The sequence below is a fragment of the Melanerpes formicivorus genome, unplaced genomic scaffold, assembly GCF_026170545.1.
Source record: "Melanerpes formicivorus ecotype bairdi unplaced genomic scaffold, bMelFor1.0.p_v2 SCAF_12, whole genome shotgun sequence".
NCBI classification, from domain to species: Eukaryota; Metazoa; Chordata; class Aves; order Piciformes; family Picidae; genus Melanerpes; species Melanerpes formicivorus.
The window spans coordinates 9796228-9815649 of NW_027142364.1; the positions used below are offsets into that span (position 1 = coordinate 9796228).

A 19422-nucleotide genomic window follows, 5' to 3' on the forward strand; every position below is an offset into this window, starting at 1 on the left:
TGCTGTTTGGGGGAGCACTGGAGAATGCAAAGAGCAACAGCTGTCGTCTCATGTAGCTGTGGAGGACAGAGATTCAGCAAAATGACAGTTGTGGTGCCTGGTTCATTTCTGCTGAAGACCTAGAGGGAAAAAGACAAGTTGTTTTGTTGGAGTAGAACCATTTTTAACACTTGTAAAATTAAAACCACTTGTAGGAATAAGTTTAGTGTTTAAGCAGTTTGCCTTTATTTTAAAGGTGAAATGTATGTGTTTAATGTATTGGCCTAGTAAGGAAATTAATTTTAACCAGAACTGGAATGTGAACTTGAAGTGCAGGGCTTGGTGAGTAGAAGTTCCACGAGCTACCAAAGAAGTGTTTTACGCAGCTTAATAAGGGAGGCAGGTCCAAATATCCAGTGCCTCTCGATTCTTAGTTAGGATTTGTTTTGGGCTTTTTTGTTGTTTCTGTTTTCCTTTGAAGTGTATTAAAATAAAAGTATAACCAGATGTTTACACAAATTTAAACGTGCAAATTATGAGAAACCTTTAACCAGTGTCACTTCTGGCTGCCTTTGCCCATATTGCAAAGGTGTCAGCAAGGAAGACCCCTTCTTTCTGGGTGGAGTAGTCACTTGTCTTTACAATTAAAATAGGCCTCTTCTCCCAGGACTCATTCTTCCCTTGTGCCCCCCTCGTCAGGGGATGAAACCTTTCTTAATTCTTAAGGAAATATCTGGCAGATGCATCTTAAACTGAGGGGTGGGTATGCATATGAATATGGTAGATGGAAACATGTTGCTTTTAAATTTGGACAGACGACTGAGTGATGTTCTAAAGAGAAAAAGACTGCCAAAACGAGGGCCAAGGAGACCAAAGTACTCTCCTCCAAGAGATGATGACAAAGTAGACAATCAAGGTAAGTAATTCTTAAAATGTGATACTCTGTCGCCTGTTAAAAATAAGCTTATAATCAATTAATGCTAGCTGAAATAAACCTGCTGATCTCTAAATTTTGTCATTACTTCCACCAGCTAAAAGTCCTACAGCTACTCAGTCTCCTAAATCTTCTTTCTTGGCAAGTTTAAATCCTAAAACATGGGGAAGATTAAGCACACAGTCCAACAGTAATAACATTGAACCAGCACGAACTGCAGGAGTAAGTGGTCTTGCAAGGGCTGCTTCCAAGGATACCATTTCCAATAACAGGTACATACACACACAATCAAAATATTTGTAATGTGGTGATGACATGGAGGTGCAGCTGCCTCTTTAGGGTAAGCTGTCAGTAGCACCTATCAAAACAGTTTGAGTTTAACCCTTGTTAAAATAACTGTAAAAGAAAAATGAGGAAATTAAGGTAGAGAAAATAACTTCTTAATAGTTTAAAGTAGCATGCTTGGGAGAAATCTGAAGTGGGGGGAATAAAGATGCAGGAAATCTGTAGAGAATAGACCTTTTCAGTGTTGGAGTAAGAGGGAAGGGGTTTTATCTTTGCTATTATGTAAGGGGAAAATGATGCTCTGGCTGTGTTTACTTGTGATATTGGAGTATGCAAATGTTAAGTATGGCCAAATGTCTTGTGTGCTTCTTCACAGAGAAAAAATTAAGGGCTGGATTAAGGAGCAAGCCCATAAATTTGTAGAACGTTATTTTAGTTCTGAAAACATGGATGGAAGCAATCCAGCACTAAATGTATTACAGAGACTTTGCACTGCAACTGAACAACTCAACCTCCAGGTTTGAAATAGCAAGATTTCTTGGGGCTTAGGTGGTGGTGGAAGCAGTAGAGGTGTTTAAAAGGAAGTTAGAGGAAAGCTGACCATTTTAGACAGCATGGCCAATACTTAAAGCATAGTTTCTGTTATTTCAAATGATGGTACAGTGTTTCTGAACTTGCAGTGCTTTGCTTGGTGTGTTGTTTGGTTTGGGTTTCTGAAGAATTTATACATAAACTGGCACAGCTGATGATAAATGACTAGTATTAACAAGGGTATTCTTGATTCCTAGCAACATATCACTAGCAGCATTTTATTTAAAATTTAAGAATTCTACAGTTAAGTGTTAGGGGTTGACTTTACACCTAAAGAAGAACACAGTTTGCAGTAAGAGCTTTCAGGGTGGGAGGACAAGAGGGAAGTAGTCTCTTGTTGAAAGAATGAAAGAACTACAGAATGGGACAAATCTGCAGCACCTTAAAACTTGAGACTGGCTTCTAAGGCACTTGGGATTCTTAAGAGATTGTTTAAAGCTGTAAATTTTAAAAGTAGCTGGAGAACCAAGTTTTGTTCTGTGCTTTGATCTAAGCAATCATTAAACATGAAACTTTCTCTCTGCTTTCCCATGAATGTCACACAAAATAGATATCTGAGTTGAGTGGGATTTTTTGTGTGGTGGTTTGATGTATGTATTTTAAATTTTCTTTTTGGAGCTCATCTTTACATTGCATGAAATAGAAGTGAAACTTTCTATTTCTCTTACAACAGAGGAAACAGGTGTTGCCTGTAATGCCTCCCCCTTGAACAGAGAAATTTCTTAGCCTCAGGTTATTCACTCTGTTATTGCTTGCATTGAGTTACTCTACAGTCCAGGCTTTCTGGGTTATTTGTGCCTACCCCCTCCCTCTTTAGAGCTGTTCCATGTAGTGGGAGGAAAAGCAGTATTTCTTAAACCCTTACCACCTGCACAGTACATTACAGCCTTCATATTTTTCAGGTGGATGGTGGAACAGAGTGCCTTGTAGAAATCCGCAGCATTGTCTCGGAGTCTGACGTCTCGTCATTTGAAATCCAGCATAGTGGGTTTGTTAAACAACTGCTACTTTACTTGACATCTAAAAGTGAGAAAGATGCTGTAAGCAGGGATATCAGATTGAAGAGATTTCTTCATGTATTTTTTTCTTCTCCAGTAAGTTTTATTGTTTATTGTTTTGTCATTCTTAGTTGTATATCTCTCAGATTGTATTTACTTGACTGACAGGTTCAGGAGTGACCTTGACTTAAAGGTGAAGTATGGAAGGAATGTTGGTTTTATGCCTAAGATCTATAAGACTGCACCTTTAGCTTTGTTCTATATCTTTACAGGTCATAAAGTCTTTTAAATGTCCTGTAATTGTGGAAAATTCCACACAACAATGGAAAAGAGAGTCCAAAATGGCCAGTTGTTTGAGACTTAAAAGTTATTCCGGACTCTTAAGAAGTTAATGTAGAAAGAGTTTGGATAGTAGTTTTATCACTTGCTTTTTAGTCTGAAATACTGCAAGAAACTTGACTGTCCTGTTCTTAAAGGAAGAAATTGCAAGTGGAAGAGAGGAAGGTAGATAGTTACATCTTCCATGAAACATACATACTGCTTAGTTTTAAGGATGAGTTCTTAAAATCTGTAGGGCTATTCGATTGAAACCAGTAGAGAAGCCTTTTGTGAACTTGCTGTGTGTCATCCTATTACTGCTGTTATGTTAAGAGCAGTGATGCTTAATTTCCTTTCAGTTTATTATTTTTAAAGTTTGTGGGTTGTGGTGGTGGTTTTTTGTTTCAACAAATGAGAAACAACAGCTTGTGGTATAAGTTGTATAAAATGGATTAATTCAGACACATAACTAAAAGACTGGGATGTGTTTCAGCTTCCTGGAGAAGAACCACTTGGAAGATTAGAGCCATTAGAAAATGCACCTTTGTTGGCATTAGTCCATAAAATGAACAATTGCCTCAGTCAAATGGAGCAGTTTCCTGTCAAAGTGCATGACTTCCCTAGTGGAAATGGAACAGGGAGCAGGTAAGGATTAATGCTCAGGTAACAGTTTTATCAGAAGCTTTTGTTTTTCAAAACATGTTTTCAGTGCTGAAGCTTCCAGGAGGTAATGGAAACATTTGACCCTATTAAAGACAAAAGCAACTACACAGTTTAACAGTATACAAATAAATACAACTGTTTAACCAAACATTTGCTTAGCATCTTGAAATGTCTCTCACTTAGACTGTGGGTGAACATGTAATTTTAAATGCAATCTCTGAAGTCCAAGCTTCAAAAATTCCTGTGGGATCCTTATGTAAGCACTGGGAAGAAATAATTATTGCTGACACACTGATTTTTATTTTTTCTGTAAGGTAATTAAACTGTTGAGAGTTTGTCTTGCTGTGCTTAACTTTGTTTTTCAGATGGATTCTGTATGTTAGGATGGTTATGGATTGAGTAATAACTGTTGGCTATCAGCATAGTTTAAAATAACTGTAGACCTGGTCTTAATAAATTTGATTCCAAATTTAATCTGTCTTATTTACTTTAAGTAACAAGTATGAGTGACTGAATATCTATTTCTACATTTCTTCTGTACTTTAAATCAACATTTTTCATTCAGCGTGCAGCAGTCAGTAAGTCTGTTTCAGTACAAGTTGCATATAGGCTTTGGAAGTATTTTGTGGTGCTTGCTAAAAGTTCAACTTGATTATAGACATTCTTGTGACTACACAGGCATGAAGAGGGGAGGAGCACTGAAAATTATTCTTTAAAGTTTGAAATGCCAAGTCTTCTGTTTCTCAGTAAGATAGTATGGATTTTTTTTGTCACTAATTGTGACACAACATCCGTTACAGTAGATGTATTAGTGCCTCCCGCTATAGCATTAACTTAGGATGAAATTCAGTACTTTTTTGTGAAATTTAAAATCCATGGGAATGAATGCAAACACAGATTCCTAGTACTTGAAGGACTTAATTGCCTTGATACTGGCTTTTGCAAATAGTATATACTCTGTAATCTCACAACGCTTCCTAATATGTGCTGTAGCTGTAAAAAGTGAGATAACAGAAGTTCTAAAGCTGCTAATCATAGAAGCAAAATTGTACTGTTCTTGATAGAAAAAGGAACATCAGAAGTCAGACTGCTGCACTATTATTTGACTGCTAATCTTACTGTGGATTTTGTCAGTGAGGATTTTGAGGCATTAGTATTTGATAGTCTTTCACTGGAAAATGAAGCAGTGCAGTATAGCAAGTTTGTGTATAAAAATAGGTAGTATAGTGAGATGGAGCATGTGTGTAAACTATGCCTGGAAAAAATAACAGCTTTCAGGCTGTCTCTTTAGGTCTTTAGTAAAGCATAAGCAAATGGACACTTGTATTTTCCATCCCTGATTCTGATCCTTAATGCACTGCAGGTAAGCACAGCTCTAAATCCACATGGTATCAACTGGCTATTGAACTTCAGACTTCAGAGATGGTCAATATAGGACATATTGTAATCAGACCTTAGACTAGACTTTCTCTTAATCTCATGGAAGGCAGGTGTTGTCCAACTTGGTTTCAGATGTTTTTGTGAAATAAAACTTTACATCTTATCCAAGCCTTTATGTGTGTCTGTCTATCTACCTTTTTTTTCCTCCAGATAAGTGATACTCGGAACACATGAATTTGTAAATGTGTGTATGGGCCTGTTTTAATGCCTTTTTTTAATTGTAACCATATATTAGATTCTTTGTGTAGCAACTTTTTTCACAAATTATTTTGAGTTTTTCTCTTAACAGAGGATCCCAAGCATTAAAATTCTTCAATACACATCAGTTGAAATGCCAGCTGCAAAGACATCCAGACTGCGCTAATGTGAAGCAATGGAAAGGTGGTCCTGTGAAGATTGATCCTCTGGCTTTGGTACAAGCAATTGAAAGATACCTTGTAGTTAGAGGTATGTATAGATATATAGTCACCTATATTATAAGGATTATACTGAAGACATATGGGAGGTACTTATAAATTATCTTGTTCACAGGGGAGGAGACTGAGGCTGGGCAGTGCCTTCCTTTTCTGAACCTTTTTATAACATATATTTTGGAACTATTTCAAACAATGGAGTTTGTAAAAGTCAGTACAAAAGCATGACTGTGTTTTGTGTAAAAAACAAAGGAGGGTGTCTTTCTTTTCTCTTGTCTCAGGCTATGGAAGAGTTAGAGAAGATGATGAAGATAGTGATGATGATGGATCAGATGAAGAAATAGATGAATCTTTGGTAAGCTTTTGTTCAGGATATAAGGGGAGGGAGAGAGAAGGGCAAGCAACTAATTTCCTAACTTCTTGGTGGTGTGTTTTTGTTGTTCAGGCTGCTCAATTCTTAAATTCAGGGAATGTGAGACATAGACTACAGTTTTACATTGGAGATCACTTGCTGCCATACAATATGACTGTGTATCAAGCAGTTAGGCAGTACAGTTTGCAAGCTGAGGAGGAGAGGGAATCTACAGATGATGAAAGCAACCCGCTAGGAAGAGCTGGGATTTGGACAAAAACACATACCATTTGGTAAGTTGGCTAGAGTAATCAGGGGAGGACAGCATTTCCAGTTTCCTAGTTCTGTATGCATAAAGAAATTCAACAACAGCTCTTTTCTGGTTGTGGGTGTCATTCTCCTCCAAAACTGAAGCTTTGCATTTCCAAATCTGCTTGAGGAAAGTACATCTTAAGAAGAATTCATTGTTAGCTACTGACATTTTCTAGCTCATGAATGAAGCTGATGGACAAGAAATGGGGAATCTTAAATATTTGGTACCTGCTCAAAGGATGGAAATCATTCTTACTGTTAGGTAACTAGCCACAAACAGTATAGAATGTATCTGCAGTCTACAAATAATGGTCAGCTTCATACTGGTTTCCACAGTTTCTGTGCAGGTGTATGTATTCTCTAGCCATACTTTGCAAGGAGCAGTATTGATCTATGACTACATCAAATATTTTAACATTCATCAGTGTTTTTTCTTTGTAATGCTGAGGTGTGTTACTCAAGCAAAAAAACCCAAAACCCAAACAAAATAAAACACAACCTCAAACCACTTCAGGTTTTTTGTTTATTTGCCTTCTGCTTTTCCAGTTCATGGAGCCAGAGGGTCCCCATTTTTTCTCCCTGATATGACATTTTGGTTCTCATAGCCTAGTATCAAAGGCTGGATCATATCTAAATACATTTTTCTTGTCTTTACTTTAAACAGTTATTCTGGTAAAATTCTGGTAATCTGACAAGTCTACTAACTACTTTTGTTTCCATGTAAATGAATACTTCACAAACATGTTCTTAACTTTGAATTACTTTTTTAGGTACAAACCTGTGAGAGAGGATGAAGATGGCAATAAGGACTGTGTTGGTGGTAAAAGAGGAAGAGCACAAACTGCTCCTACAAAAACATCTCCTAGAAACTCTAAAAAGCACGACGAATTGTGGCATGGTGAGTGTGTTTCCTTGCTAATATGTTTGTGAAATTTCTGAAAGGGTGGACAGGCAGAGTGTTTAAGGACACCATAGTGTTTCTTTTAAAGCAAGCAATATATAAGAAAAGTAAACATATGTTAATGTGTGTATTAAAACTCAAAATAAGCTCCTTACTGAATTGTCTAAACTGTTGTAGTTAAGTGAGTGCTATGACTTAATACTATCTAGGCTCCTAATAATTAATTCTTGGGGGGACTTACATTGGATAACTTCCTCTGTTGTGTTTTTGGTGTTTCTTTTTTGTTTCCCCCCCCTCTTTCCCCACTAGATGGTGTATGCCCTTCGGTGTTAAATCCTCTAGAAGTTTACCTCATCTCTACTCCACCTGAAAACATAACATTTGAAGATCCTTCATTAGATGTTATTCTTCTTTTGAGGGTTTTACATGCTATCAGTCGATACTGGTATTACTTGTATGATGTAAGTAGTGCTCTTTTTGAATCACTTTCATACTTGATACAGGCAACTCTATCCTTAAAGTAGCCTTTTTTTCCCCTGTCCACCCCTCATTGAGACAGAAAAATACAAATACTATCATCTTCTCCTTAACGTTCAAAGATGAATACTATTCCTGAAAAGAAAATTAATGTTAAAAATCTACTTGATCTTTCTTCATGGCTTAGAGTCTGTATGACTGAAGAAATGCTGAAAGTTTGGGGTTTTTTCCTGTTACAGTAAGCAAATTGGACGCATAGAAAAGTCCCCTTAACAAAGGCTTGGTATTTCTTCCAGCATTTCTTTAACTGGAAGTACATTTTTTTTTTTTTAATACACAGAATGCAATCTGCAAGGAGATAATTCCAACCTCAGAATTTATCAACAGTAAATTGACAGCGAAAGCAAACAGGCAGCTTCAGGATCCTTTGGTGATTATGACAGGAAACATACCAACTTGGTTGACAGAACTTGGAAAAACATGGTATGAATGACTTGCTGTATAGCTTTTCTAATTGCTTGGCTAGGTAGCTCAGGTGCATCCTATGTTAGAAGGCATTTGGAAATGCTGGTGGAGAGTTAAAGGTCGTCACAGAAGTCTTGCTAGTTTATTGACACTTGGATGGATGTTTTACACCTCTGCATAGTTTAAACAAGATATGGAGGAACAGACTGGCTGCAGAGCTTTGATCACTTCAAATAGGTCAAACTCATGCATATAGTTTTCTTATTGAAATAATAATGGCACTTGTGTTTGTTCAGGTCACTTTTTCTCCTGTTAAAACTGCTTAATGGTATTTTTGTTATTCCATTACATTTATCTTGGCATATTCAATATGGTACAAAGGAAAATACTTTTATCATTTATAAAAATGTTATAAATGTTTATAGCTATATATAGAGTACTTTGTAGTATCTTGCTACAGAGTATAAGCTGTAAAACTGTTATGCTTAAAAGAATAGGATGTCAGAGTTGATACTGTTTTTCAAGCATGTTAATTGAAGCAACATTGGAAGCAATTGACTGGAAATAGGTACTCTAGGAAAACTATTTATGGGTTTTAGTTTTTAAAGTAAGATCTTTAAATTCCCTTCATAAATATCTAGACAGCAAATGATGAGTATGAATGTATATTGTACAATCCTCTGCAGCAGAATTTGTTCTGTAAGTCTGCCTTTTCACTTAAATGCCAGTGGAGGACTGCACCCTCAATGTCCATATGCTTTTCAGAATAGTAGAGCTGATGAATGAGTGCAAGAATTTTCTTTGATTGCTTTAAATCTGTGAAAGACTTGTTTTAGAATAGTGGAAGGTAGAATGATGATGCTGTTGTGGGCAGCTTTTCTTTTGCTTCCCAAATACATGGTACTGAGCCACTGTCTTCACACCTGTGTTACCATTACTAAATATAACTTAGACTGAAGGTTTTAACAAGTAAAAGAATCTTTATTTTCTGATACAGCCTTTGCATAGCCAAGGCCATTTTTCTAGAGATGTTAGAAGTTCCTGGAATTTTTGTGTTTCCATCTTGCATTAAATTCCAGACTCTTGCTCATAAGTATAGTAACTAGAAGGGAAGTGTTAGAACCCAGCTAACTAATCCAATGCTCTTTACAGCCCATTTTTCTTTCCGTTTGATACCCGTCAAATGCTGTTTTATGTAACTGCTTTTGATCGTGATCGAGCCATGCAAAGACTACTGGATACTAATCCAGAAATCAATCAGTCAGATTCTCAGGATAGCAGAGTGGCACCACGACTGGACAGGAAAAAAGTAGGTATATCTTGTTTAAGGGATCATTCATTCCATTTTTAATCTTTATATTGTCTTTAAGAATATCACTGTTAGCAAGGCTGATTTGTAAAACTTGAGGATTTTTCTACTATACTTATGAAGGGGAGGATTGTGTTTTTCCATTCAGAAGCCCTGGAGTCAAAAGCACTATGTCTTCTAGGGGTCTGTCAGTAGGTGGCAGAAGGGTCTAGGTTATGCTACACTTTTATCTCAAATCCTGCTTGATTTTTGGAGTCTCTATATAATTTTTGAAACAATACTCCAGAATAAACTTCCAGTTTTAGTTCCATTAGTGATATTTCCATGTATTAGCGTGTAAACTTCTAGTTTTCTTTATGTAGAATTTCAGAAGAATTCAAGTAATAGGATTTAGTGTTACCCAAATGAACAAAAACATTGTCCTTGTGTTTTGGGAAAGTATTAACCATCCTTTCACAACATGATAAAAATGAGATGCAACTGTTTTAAAGTGTCTGGCTTGAGATTGTAGAGCTGTTATTTTAATTAGGTTTTGCTGGGCAGTGTAAATCTGTTGTAAGGTGTTGAACACCTCTGGGGAAAGGAGGGGGGTGGGGAAGAAATGAGAGAATCTAGTTCAACTAGAATATAGCTTCTAATGTGCAGGAATCCCAGTGCTGTTGTGGGTTTTTTTGGTGTGGTGTTTCTTTGGTTTGGTTTTTTGATTGCATGTTTGATTTATTTTGTTCTTTGAAACCTGCAACTTTCCCTGCTAGAAAATCCTCAGGGGCAGGGTATAAGAATATTCCTTTAGGTTGCTGGATTTTGGTATCTTTATTCTGTTTTCTTCTGCTGTTAGTTTAAGGTATGTAACATCCCATGACAACACTTCTTTGCTGTGTTATAGTCCTCCTGCTGTATTCTTGGCAAGAGTGTAGTACCTGTTAGTTACACTGATTGTATAAGCTTTGAGAGTAAGGCATTGGTTTTTCATTTTATATCTAACACTTTAATGCTAGTTAGTTTTCACATAGAGGTAAGAATTGTTTTATTGAAGTATAAGCTTTACAAGTTATTGAACTGTGGAACTACTAGCATGGGGTGGAACAACTTGCTTAACTGATTATTTTTTCCTGTTGTAACTGCCTTGGGAGCTGGGACTTACAGCCATAATTTCACTACTTAAAACTTCTCTAATGTGTAGCGCACTGTGAACAGAGATGAGCTGTTGAAACAGGCAGAATCTGTGATGCAGGATCTAGGCAGTTCAAGAGCCATGTTGGAAATCCAGTATGAGAATGAAGTAAGTAATATTAATGAAGTCTAATTTAACCCTTTTTTACTGAAGATTAATACAAGAAAGCTATGAATTTCCTAAAATGACTTGTCAGACTCTTGGACCTTCCCATTGCTGGTACCACAAAATTTTGTCTAATAATTATCCCTAACCCACTTGGTTGTGATGTTTAGTTTCTAGGAGTAACTTTCTGTCTACTAAACTTCATAATCAGTCTTGTTTTGCAGAGCACATGTTTTTTTTCTAAGCAAACAGCTTTGTGAATTTCCTCTATAATATCATTAGGTGGTTAATACTTTTGTTCTACCATTATGCCCTTCAATGTGTGGTCTTTCCAAGCTGTCTGTCATGTAAATGTTGCATTTAGATTCTCTAGATGCTTTTTGCAATGTGTCTTTGTAGTATACTGTATCTCTTAGACTAAGTAAAAATTGTGATACTTGGACAGACCTAATGGACTCATTTATTTATCTCATTCCCTCTCCGCTCCCCACACCTTCCCTTCCCTTGAAGGTTGGCACAGGCCTAGGCCCCACACTAGAGTTCTATGCACTTGTATCTCAGGAACTACAGAGAGCAGACTTAGGCCTTTGGAGAGGAGAAGAAGTGACTTTAGCCAATCCAAAAGGTAAATGTTTTACTACCTAAAGTGTCAATATTGATCTCCTGTTGAATCAATGCAAGCTGTCTTGAATTACATGAATGACTTTGATTGAAAGAGCACCTTAGTCTTTGGGCAAGTAATATGCCTCATGATAGTGTGCAATTATCTTTGTGGGGTTTACCAATGTTATAAGAAGCTTCATGTTATTGTTATCTGATAGCTGCTTTCAACCTTGCATGAACTTGCATCTGTAGTGAAACTAGCAGTGTGTGTGTTGGACATGGAGCTTTGATTTTTATTTTTGTGGTGTTTTTTCCCTTTCCTCAACAGGAAGCCAGGAAGGTACCAAGTACATCCATAACCTTCAAGGCCTTTTTGCACTTCCTTTTGGTAGAACAGCCAAGCCAGCTCACATTGCAAAAGTTAAAATGAAGTTCCGCTTTCTGGGGAAGCTAATGGCCAAGGCAATCATGGATTTTAGACTGGTGAGAATAAACTGGAAAATGTGATTCTGAGTTTCATGGAATTATTTTCAGCTCTAGCATTTGGGTGAGGATGGGAGAGAAGGAAGCAGCAGAATTTTTCATGGGAGAAAGCTGGTGTACATTGAAGATCTTTACAGTGGCTGTTGAGACCATAGTGAAAAAAGGAAAGCTGTTGCAATCTCTGTCCAGTCTTCTCACAAGATCAGTTTGGACCTATGATTCCAGCTGCTCGCTGCTGCTTGTTCCAATGTATATGCACTGGATAGACAGTTACGTGGTGTTGACTGAATTTCTTGGGTGAAAACAGTCACATGCAGTACTTTATATGCCAGAACTACGAATTAGTAAATAGTATTCTAAATCTAATCAAGAGGTAAAATAGTAAAAGATACAGTTTTGGAAGACAATTAACACTAAACATTCTGATTTCCAGGTGGACCTTCCTCTTGGGCTTCCTTTTTATAAATGGATGCTACGACAGGAAACTTCCTTGACATCACATGACTTGTTCAGTATTGATCCAGTAGTAGCCAAATCAATATATCACCTTGAAGATATTGTAAGACAAAAGAAAAGACTTGAACAGGACAAAACACAGGTGGGAAAGTAACCCTAAGAACGGAAGAGTGCATCTTCACACGGTTGGATTTTTGTGAAGTAGCTGTAATTGAGAGTGTCTGATAATGCTTAATAGGGATGGCAATAGCAGTGGTGACTTAATTCTAATAAAAGGAATAGTTATTATGTTATTAAATCAGTGGCTAGTAATTATAACATGGTCATCTTGTAATGTAGACTCTACTCTTAGACACTTATTACAGGATGGCTAAAGCTGCCAGATGCTTGCCTGAACTAGCCTTTTCTTTTTGGTTCACTTTGAAAACACTAATCAAGCTTAGTATCAGAGGAAAAAGAAATCTGACTTTCATTTCTGAACATTTGAAAGACTTTGCTTTTTTACCTAATTGGTTTTAACAAATACTCAGGTTTTTCATAGAAGTGCCTTAAGTGGGCACTAATGAGCTGTATGCAGAACTGGTATGAACTGCCTTCGTATTTGAGCATACAGGTTCTTTAGGAGATACAGATGAGTCTGAATTTTTCAAGGCTGTCTCCTCTTTGCTGTTGCAGAGTAGCGGTAAAGGGTCTTTGGCATGCATGCTTTCTAGCATCCAATGTTAATAGATGGTAGGTGGTAATAACCTAATTTATACTCTTAATACATCTGCTTTGTCACTAGCCAAGTTATTGCAAGCTTGTGGACCTTTGTTCCTCTTCACCTCACTGTCTCACTCTCTCTCCTTGATCACCGCTTTTAATTTTCCAACAAGAGTTTGAAAAACGTGAAACCTGGTGGATGAAAGCTGAAAAATGTCAGTATGCATGCAAATATCAATGCCATTAAGTATTCTAAGGGAAAATATAGCCTAAGAGTATTAGAGTAACGTATGTCTCCTTGTCTTGCAGTAGTGTTTTCTGAATATGCAAGAAGTTAAAGTAATTCCAAAATTGCTAAAAAAAAAGTAGTGCATTGTTACTATCTTGCAAGTTTATCCTTTATGAAGTTAATTTGGTTTGTCTTGGTTTACTGTGATGTATCAAAAAGACAAAGGAAAGCAAGGAGTACTGTAATAGTAGTAATATCCTTATAGATGTTTTCTGAGTCAGAACTGCTTTAGAAGTCATACCTATTGGACAAGTTAACATGAATGAATTGGTTTTGCTTCCAATTTTTTTTTAGACCAAAGAAAGTCTACAGTATGCATTGGAGGCTCTGACTATGAATGGCTGCTCAGTGGAAGATCTAGGGCTGGACTTCACACTTCCTGGTTTTCCTAATATAGAACTGAAAAAAGGGGGAAAAGATACACCAGTCACCATCCACAACTTAGAGGAGTACCTCAGAGTATGTAAAAGCAAAGTTAGGACTAAAAACATCTTTATTCCTCTTCACCTTGTTCTCAAGTAGTTTGCTTCTGTATACATTTTGCTTCATTTCTGTGAACTGGTGCACAGCAATAATTTTCCTACTGATTGCTTCTCTTATGTACTGGTATTCCTACAGAAAAACTATTTGAATCCTAGTCAGCACACCTGACTGTAAACTTCTCATAGTACAAAAAAAGTTTGGTTTATGCATTACAAAGTCATCCAAAGTGCTTTGCGGGATTTTTTGGTTTTGTATTTTGGAGTTGGTTTGGATAGAAGGTGTGAATTAAATAATTTGAGCTGTGGACTTTCAGACTCTTAAGTTCCCATACCTGGGAATAGTAATGAATCTATTTTCAATAGTGGTTTGGCACCTACTTCCCCTACTTCAGTGGATTTTGAACTGCTGTAGTAACAGCAAATTTTTGGAGTTACAATTCTAAGTAAGCATGTCTGCTGCTATAATTTCCTTTCTCAGTTTTACAACCTGTTGTGTGAAAGTATAGGGGTATGTATCTTACCTGAAGTTCAATGTCTGACTCTTGTAGGAAGGCTTATCAGCAGATGCTAATAGACTTTCTGAGAGCTTTCTAGAGCAGGTTATTGGGAAAGGGTTAAATATTTGCCTCAGGAGTTCAGCACTATTAGTGGGGTGGTGATTCAGTTCCTAGAATGGTTTAGGCTGGAAGGGACCTTAAAGTTCATCTAGTTCTAACCCCTCTGTCATGATCAGGGACACCTTCCACTAGACAGGGTTGCTCAAGGCCTTGTCCACCCTGGTCTTGAATGCTCCAGGGAGTATGTTCCACAACCTCCCAGGGCAACCTGTTCTAGTGTCTCACCAACTTTGCTGTAAAGAACTTCTCCCTAATACCTGGTTTTAATCTACCCTCTTCCAGCTTCAATCCATTCCCCCTCATCCTACACTACAAGCCCTTGTAAAAAGTCCTTCCCCAGCTTTCTTGTAGGCCCCCTTCAGATACTGGAAGGCTGCTATACAGTTTCCCCAGAGCCTTCTCTTCTCCAGGAAGAACAACCCTAACTCTTGACACCCTGTCACCATAGGGGAGGTGCTCCAGCCCTCTGATCATCATTGTGGTGCATCCTTAAATGTCTCTCAAGTTTATCCCAGCATTCCAGGTCAGAACTTTTAACACATTAAAAAAAAAGTAGCTGTATGTTGACAATACAGCTTTTATAACCAGTCTTTGTTCCCTGCTAAAGGTGAGGGTGTTTGGGGGAAGTGTAATCATCTAACTGGCAAAAGAAGCTGAACTTGGCAGTCTGCCATGTATGACACATTTCTTAATTTAGTGAAGAAACACTGGCTGTCAGGAGATGTATAAGAAATTTTTGTCATTTGTGTCATGTCTCCTTCCTCTCCCCACAGTGATTATTGTTTTAAGTGTGTGCTTTCCACTTTGGAAGGTGAAAACTGCAGATTAAATTAAAACAAACCAACCAACAAAACCATACAAAAATAGAATAAGAAAAGACAAACAGAACCCTGAAACTGAAACAGTCCTCTCCCCCTCCCCCCAAAAAGCAACAACAAACCCAAAAAAGACCTACCCACAAAAATTCTTGACCAAGTCTCAGTAACACGAAATGAAGCTAAGATTTGTTTTAAAATATTTTAAGTAGGTTTATTTTAACCTTATATTCTGAATTCTTTGTATTTAACCTTGTTCTGTTGAAAAAAAAGGCAGGGGGGCAAATAAGTTGTTTAAATTCTGCATGGTTTCTATACTTAGGGTGTTCTAAATCTGTGGTTGTTTGAACTCCAGATTACTTTTGCTAGTATGCATTGACTAGACCACAGGAGAAAGCAGTCAAGGAAAAAGAACAGTGAATTCCGATTCTGTTGTATTGCAGCAGCACTACACTTACGTGCTGTAAGCTGAGCTTATTAAAGCAGTGCTAGAGAGCATCTCTGTGAGTCAATTAAAACTACACACAACTACACAACCACAACTACAGTAAGTGCATAGCTAGCCTTCTGAAAAGGTTATTTCTGCAGCTGTAGTCTCTTGTACGGTAGTGATCATTCTGTGCTTCCTTTTGTTCACATGACTTTTGTTCTTTCTTGCAGTTGGTTATATTCTGGGCACTGAATGAAGGTGTTGCCAGACAGTTTGACTCATTCAGAGATGGATTTGAATCAGTGTTCCCCCTCAGTCATCTTCAATACTTCTATCCTGAGGAGGTTGGTCAATGGGTTTATGCTGATGGTTTTGTCACCTTATGTTGTATGGTCCTTTGTGAATGTGGAGGGCATTTCATGGAGTGGCTGAGGTGGTTCTGCAGCAAGGCATTCCAGCAAGCAGAAGTCTGTCATAGCCACTAGTAGGGGCACTACTTGTTCTGCCTCAATTGCTGAAAGGGAAAACTGACTTTCCTCCCCCCCCTTTTTTTTCCCTCCACTTGTATAGTTGGAGCAGCTCTTGTGTGGCAGTAAAACAGACACTTGGGATGCAAAGACTTTAATGGAGTGTTGCAGGCCAGATCACGGTTATACACATGACAGGTAATGATGCTCTTGTTAAAAATATAGCAATGGTAGCATTAGAAAAATATATATATTTTGATACACTGTTTTTCAGGGTAAAGGAATTAGATTACATTTATCTGAAAATACATTACGCTGAATACAAATCTGGTGCAATTATTTTAACTATAAAGAAAATGCTAATAACCTCTATTTTCCCTCCTTAGTCGGGCGGTGAAGTATCTGTTTGAGATCCTCAGTAGCTTTGATAGTGAGCAGCAAAGACTGTTTCTTCAGTTTGTGACAGGTAGCCCCAGACTGCCTGTAGGAGGTAGGTTTTGTTTGTTACGTATTGCTATCTATGAGATCAATGTTATTAATGCATTTCAGAAGAAATTGATTATTTCAATGTAGTAAAAGAATTTAGGGGAGATGCAGTGAGGAAAACTGAGGAATTTGCTGTCTTTGCTAGGGACAGTCAGAAAATTTCTGAGTATCTTAAAATGTGTATGAAATCAACAAACTCTTAAAATACTATCAGTGGAATAGGTTTTTTTTACACATACAGATCACAGAATTAAAAGTAGGCTTGCTACATGGTCTCAAAGTCATATTCTAAAGCTTTGGGGTTTTTTTAAATGAAGATGAGATAGTTGGGAGACATGCTTCTGTCACTTAGATGACTAATGCGGTAACTGGGTTCTCAAGATAACAACCTTATTCTGTATATTTTTTTTTTCTCTTCACTGACAGGCTTTCGAAGCTTGAATCCTCCCCTGACAATTGTACGCAAGACATTTGAGTCTACAGAGAACCCAGACGATTTCTTACCCTCAGTCATGACTTGTGTGAACTATCTCAAACTGCCGGACTATTCAACTATTGAGATAATGCGTGAAAAACTCTTGATAGCTGCAAGAGAAGGGCAGCAGTCATTCCATCTTTCCTGATCACAATGAAAAATGCAATGTCTGCCTGTTACAGCAAAAGAGAAACTCATGATTCTTTTCTAAATATATCACCTGAGTCAAGGAAACGTGTTACGCCTTCTTGTTGTAGAAAAATGGCTTGCAGATTATAAACAAAGACACTTGGTTGATATTCATTAAAGGCCCTTATGGACTTAAAGTGATCAGGCCCTAAAAGTTGTTGTGACAAGGTTTCTTTAGCAAGTTCTTGTTTAAATTATCATTTATTTGATGAGTGAAGTTTTTAACTTGCTTTGCTGTGTGAAATTTAAAAAGGGATGTTTTTCCAGGCTGGAACAATAAATGTCGCTGTGCAGTTTAATACTGGGCTGTGTGTATCCATCTAGCTAAGTCTGAAGTTTTTCCTCCAAAGACAACTTTTGTACATAAGTACAGAAATTAAAATACACCATGTATTTGACAAACCTAGTTTAGTAGACTAGTTCTGTGTACTCACCTGCCTCTAATTTTACCCATCCTCATGTATTGTCTGATGTGCAATTCACTTGGTTCTTTTTGTGTGCAACATTCAACAATTGTTATGTTTTGGTTAGCATGGGCATTTAACTGCTTCATGCCTCTTTCTCTGATTAAGATAATTTAAATTTTACTGAAATAAAATATATATTGTCAATATAATTCAGCCTTTGTAACTAGATAGAACCTTTCTTATAGCATAGTTTTACTGTAGTGATAGGATATAATGGCGACAGTCTACCAGTTGACGCTCTAGAGCTGTTTACACAGTGATTCAGGCAGCAAAAAGCCTCTTGCTAGAGGCTAGGAAGAATTCTTTCTTTCATGTAGTTAAGTCCAACAGCTTGGGCTGGCCATTGTGTATTGTGGTAAGGCCAGAGCATTTTGAATCGATGTAAAGTTTTTTAAAAGACAAATTAGTTGTTTCATTCCCTGTTTAAGTAAACAGTTCCTGGTTACTTTTGTAGTTTTTCTCTTCTTCCCTCCCTGCCCTTAGTGCTAGCTTTCAACAAACAACAGTTCACCCTTTGTCTTTTGACACAGATAAAAGCACCTGTAAGCAATGCTCTGTCCAACTGTTTCATGTGCTGATTTCTCAAATCTGCAATAATTTACTTCATCAGGTTAATGTTTTTACCTGAATATAAATAAAAAACTTTGTTTCACCTTTTTGTTCATAGTTTTGTACTGTATGCATAAAGTTCAATTGTGTAAATCTGTAATGCAAGTAAATCATCCTGTATCTACTTGGCTAACAGCCTGCAACTTGTGGATGATTTACTACCAAAACAAGACCTTTAAAGACCTCCATCTCAGAGGGAAATTTTTTTTCCTTTCTATGGGTTCAAAAAACAGGCAATTACAGATATTCCTGAGATGTTCCTGCTATATAGTTCATCTCTATGAAAATGTGATAGTACATTATTTTTATTCAACTTTGAGAAATCAAAATTCATTTCAGTGCTTAGAAATTGTTACCTTCTGCCTAATCAGGCTAGTATTTCCCCTCAACTAACAAGTTTTCTTTTATCCAGCAGAAGAATTTGTACTTCCAGAATATGTAATGGACATTCTTCCAGTGAACATTCACAGAATTACATGTGGTTGCTCATACCAGTGCCACTGGAATGTAATGCAAATCTGTCATGAGCATGAGTAGAATGTGAAATCCTTGCACAAAGAACTTGGTAACAGAACAGTTTCTACTACGGTATTAGAACTGAAAGAAGATGCTTCACATTGTACATACAATAATGGTAGTGCACAGTGCGGCATAGTTTTCATAAAACTTCAAGGCAGTATTTAAACTATGGACTGGTGTTTAAAATGTTCTGATAACTTGATCAAACAGCACAAAAAAAGTGTTTATAGTGTGTGGATAGCAATTTGTTCATTTTTTAAGGTTCTATATTTTCAACAAACTGACTTGTAAAAAAAAAAGCTAATATTTTGTATTAAAATAACGTGTATTGATATTTTTTTTTTACCCATGTTGTCTCCCTCCAGAATCTGGCTTTCGGCTTTGAAATTTTGAGGAGCTTTCAAATTTGATATTACAGCTATTATGTAACTCTTTCAGTGGGGAAAATCAGTTGTTGGTTGCCTTCTTTAAAAACGAGGGGATGAAAATGAGTACCTGTGGTGAGAATTTTTATTGTACTGGCTGTTTATCTTCAGCACAGGTGAAGGATGTAGTCGGCCTGAAAAGTGAGCTTTTTGGGTAACACTTTTTCCCTACCGGGCACTTTTCAGTGTATT

General features: G+C 37.2%; 1 protein-coding gene across 9 annotated transcripts in view; it reads left to right on the forward strand.

The window, feature by feature from the left end:
* TRIP12 (thyroid hormone receptor interactor 12) overlaps positions 1–18329 on the forward strand; it is a 74681-nt gene extending 56352 nt beyond the window's left edge. For 7 of the 9 annotated variants that reach the window (XM_068145252.1, XM_068145258.1, XM_068145260.1 and 4 more), the window contains 21 exons: positions 795–895; positions 1011–1185; positions 1575–1716; positions 2692–2883; positions 3599–3750; positions 5483–5655; positions 5903–5976; positions 6067–6266; positions 7056–7183; positions 7496–7647; positions 8004–8146; positions 9281–9437; positions 10621–10719; positions 11227–11341; positions 11648–11802; positions 12236–12400; positions 13544–13708; positions 15824–15937; positions 16164–16258; positions 16447–16550; positions 16973–18329. In XM_068145252.1, the coding sequence (XP_068001353.1) occupies positions 795–895; positions 1011–1185; positions 1575–1716; positions 2692–2883; positions 3599–3750; positions 5483–5655; positions 5903–5976; positions 6067–6266; positions 7056–7183; positions 7496–7647; positions 8004–8146; positions 9281–9437; positions 10621–10719; positions 11227–11341; positions 11648–11802; positions 12236–12400; positions 13544–13708; positions 15824–15937; positions 16164–16258; positions 16447–16550; positions 16973–17169 (2998 nt within the window). In that variant the 3' untranslated portion in view covers positions 17170–18329. The remainder of the gene's footprint in view (positions 1–794; positions 896–1010; positions 1186–1574; positions 1717–2691; positions 2884–3598; positions 3751–5482; positions 5656–5902; positions 5977–6066; positions 6267–7055; positions 7184–7495; positions 7648–8003; positions 8147–9280; positions 9438–10620; positions 10720–11226; positions 11342–11647; positions 11803–12235; positions 12401–13543; positions 13709–15823; positions 15938–16163; positions 16259–16446; positions 16551–16972) is intronic. The other 2 variants (XM_068145257.1, XM_068145261.1) reach the window with 1 other exon arrangement.
* The last annotated feature ends 1093 nt before the right edge of the window (positions 18330–19422 follow it).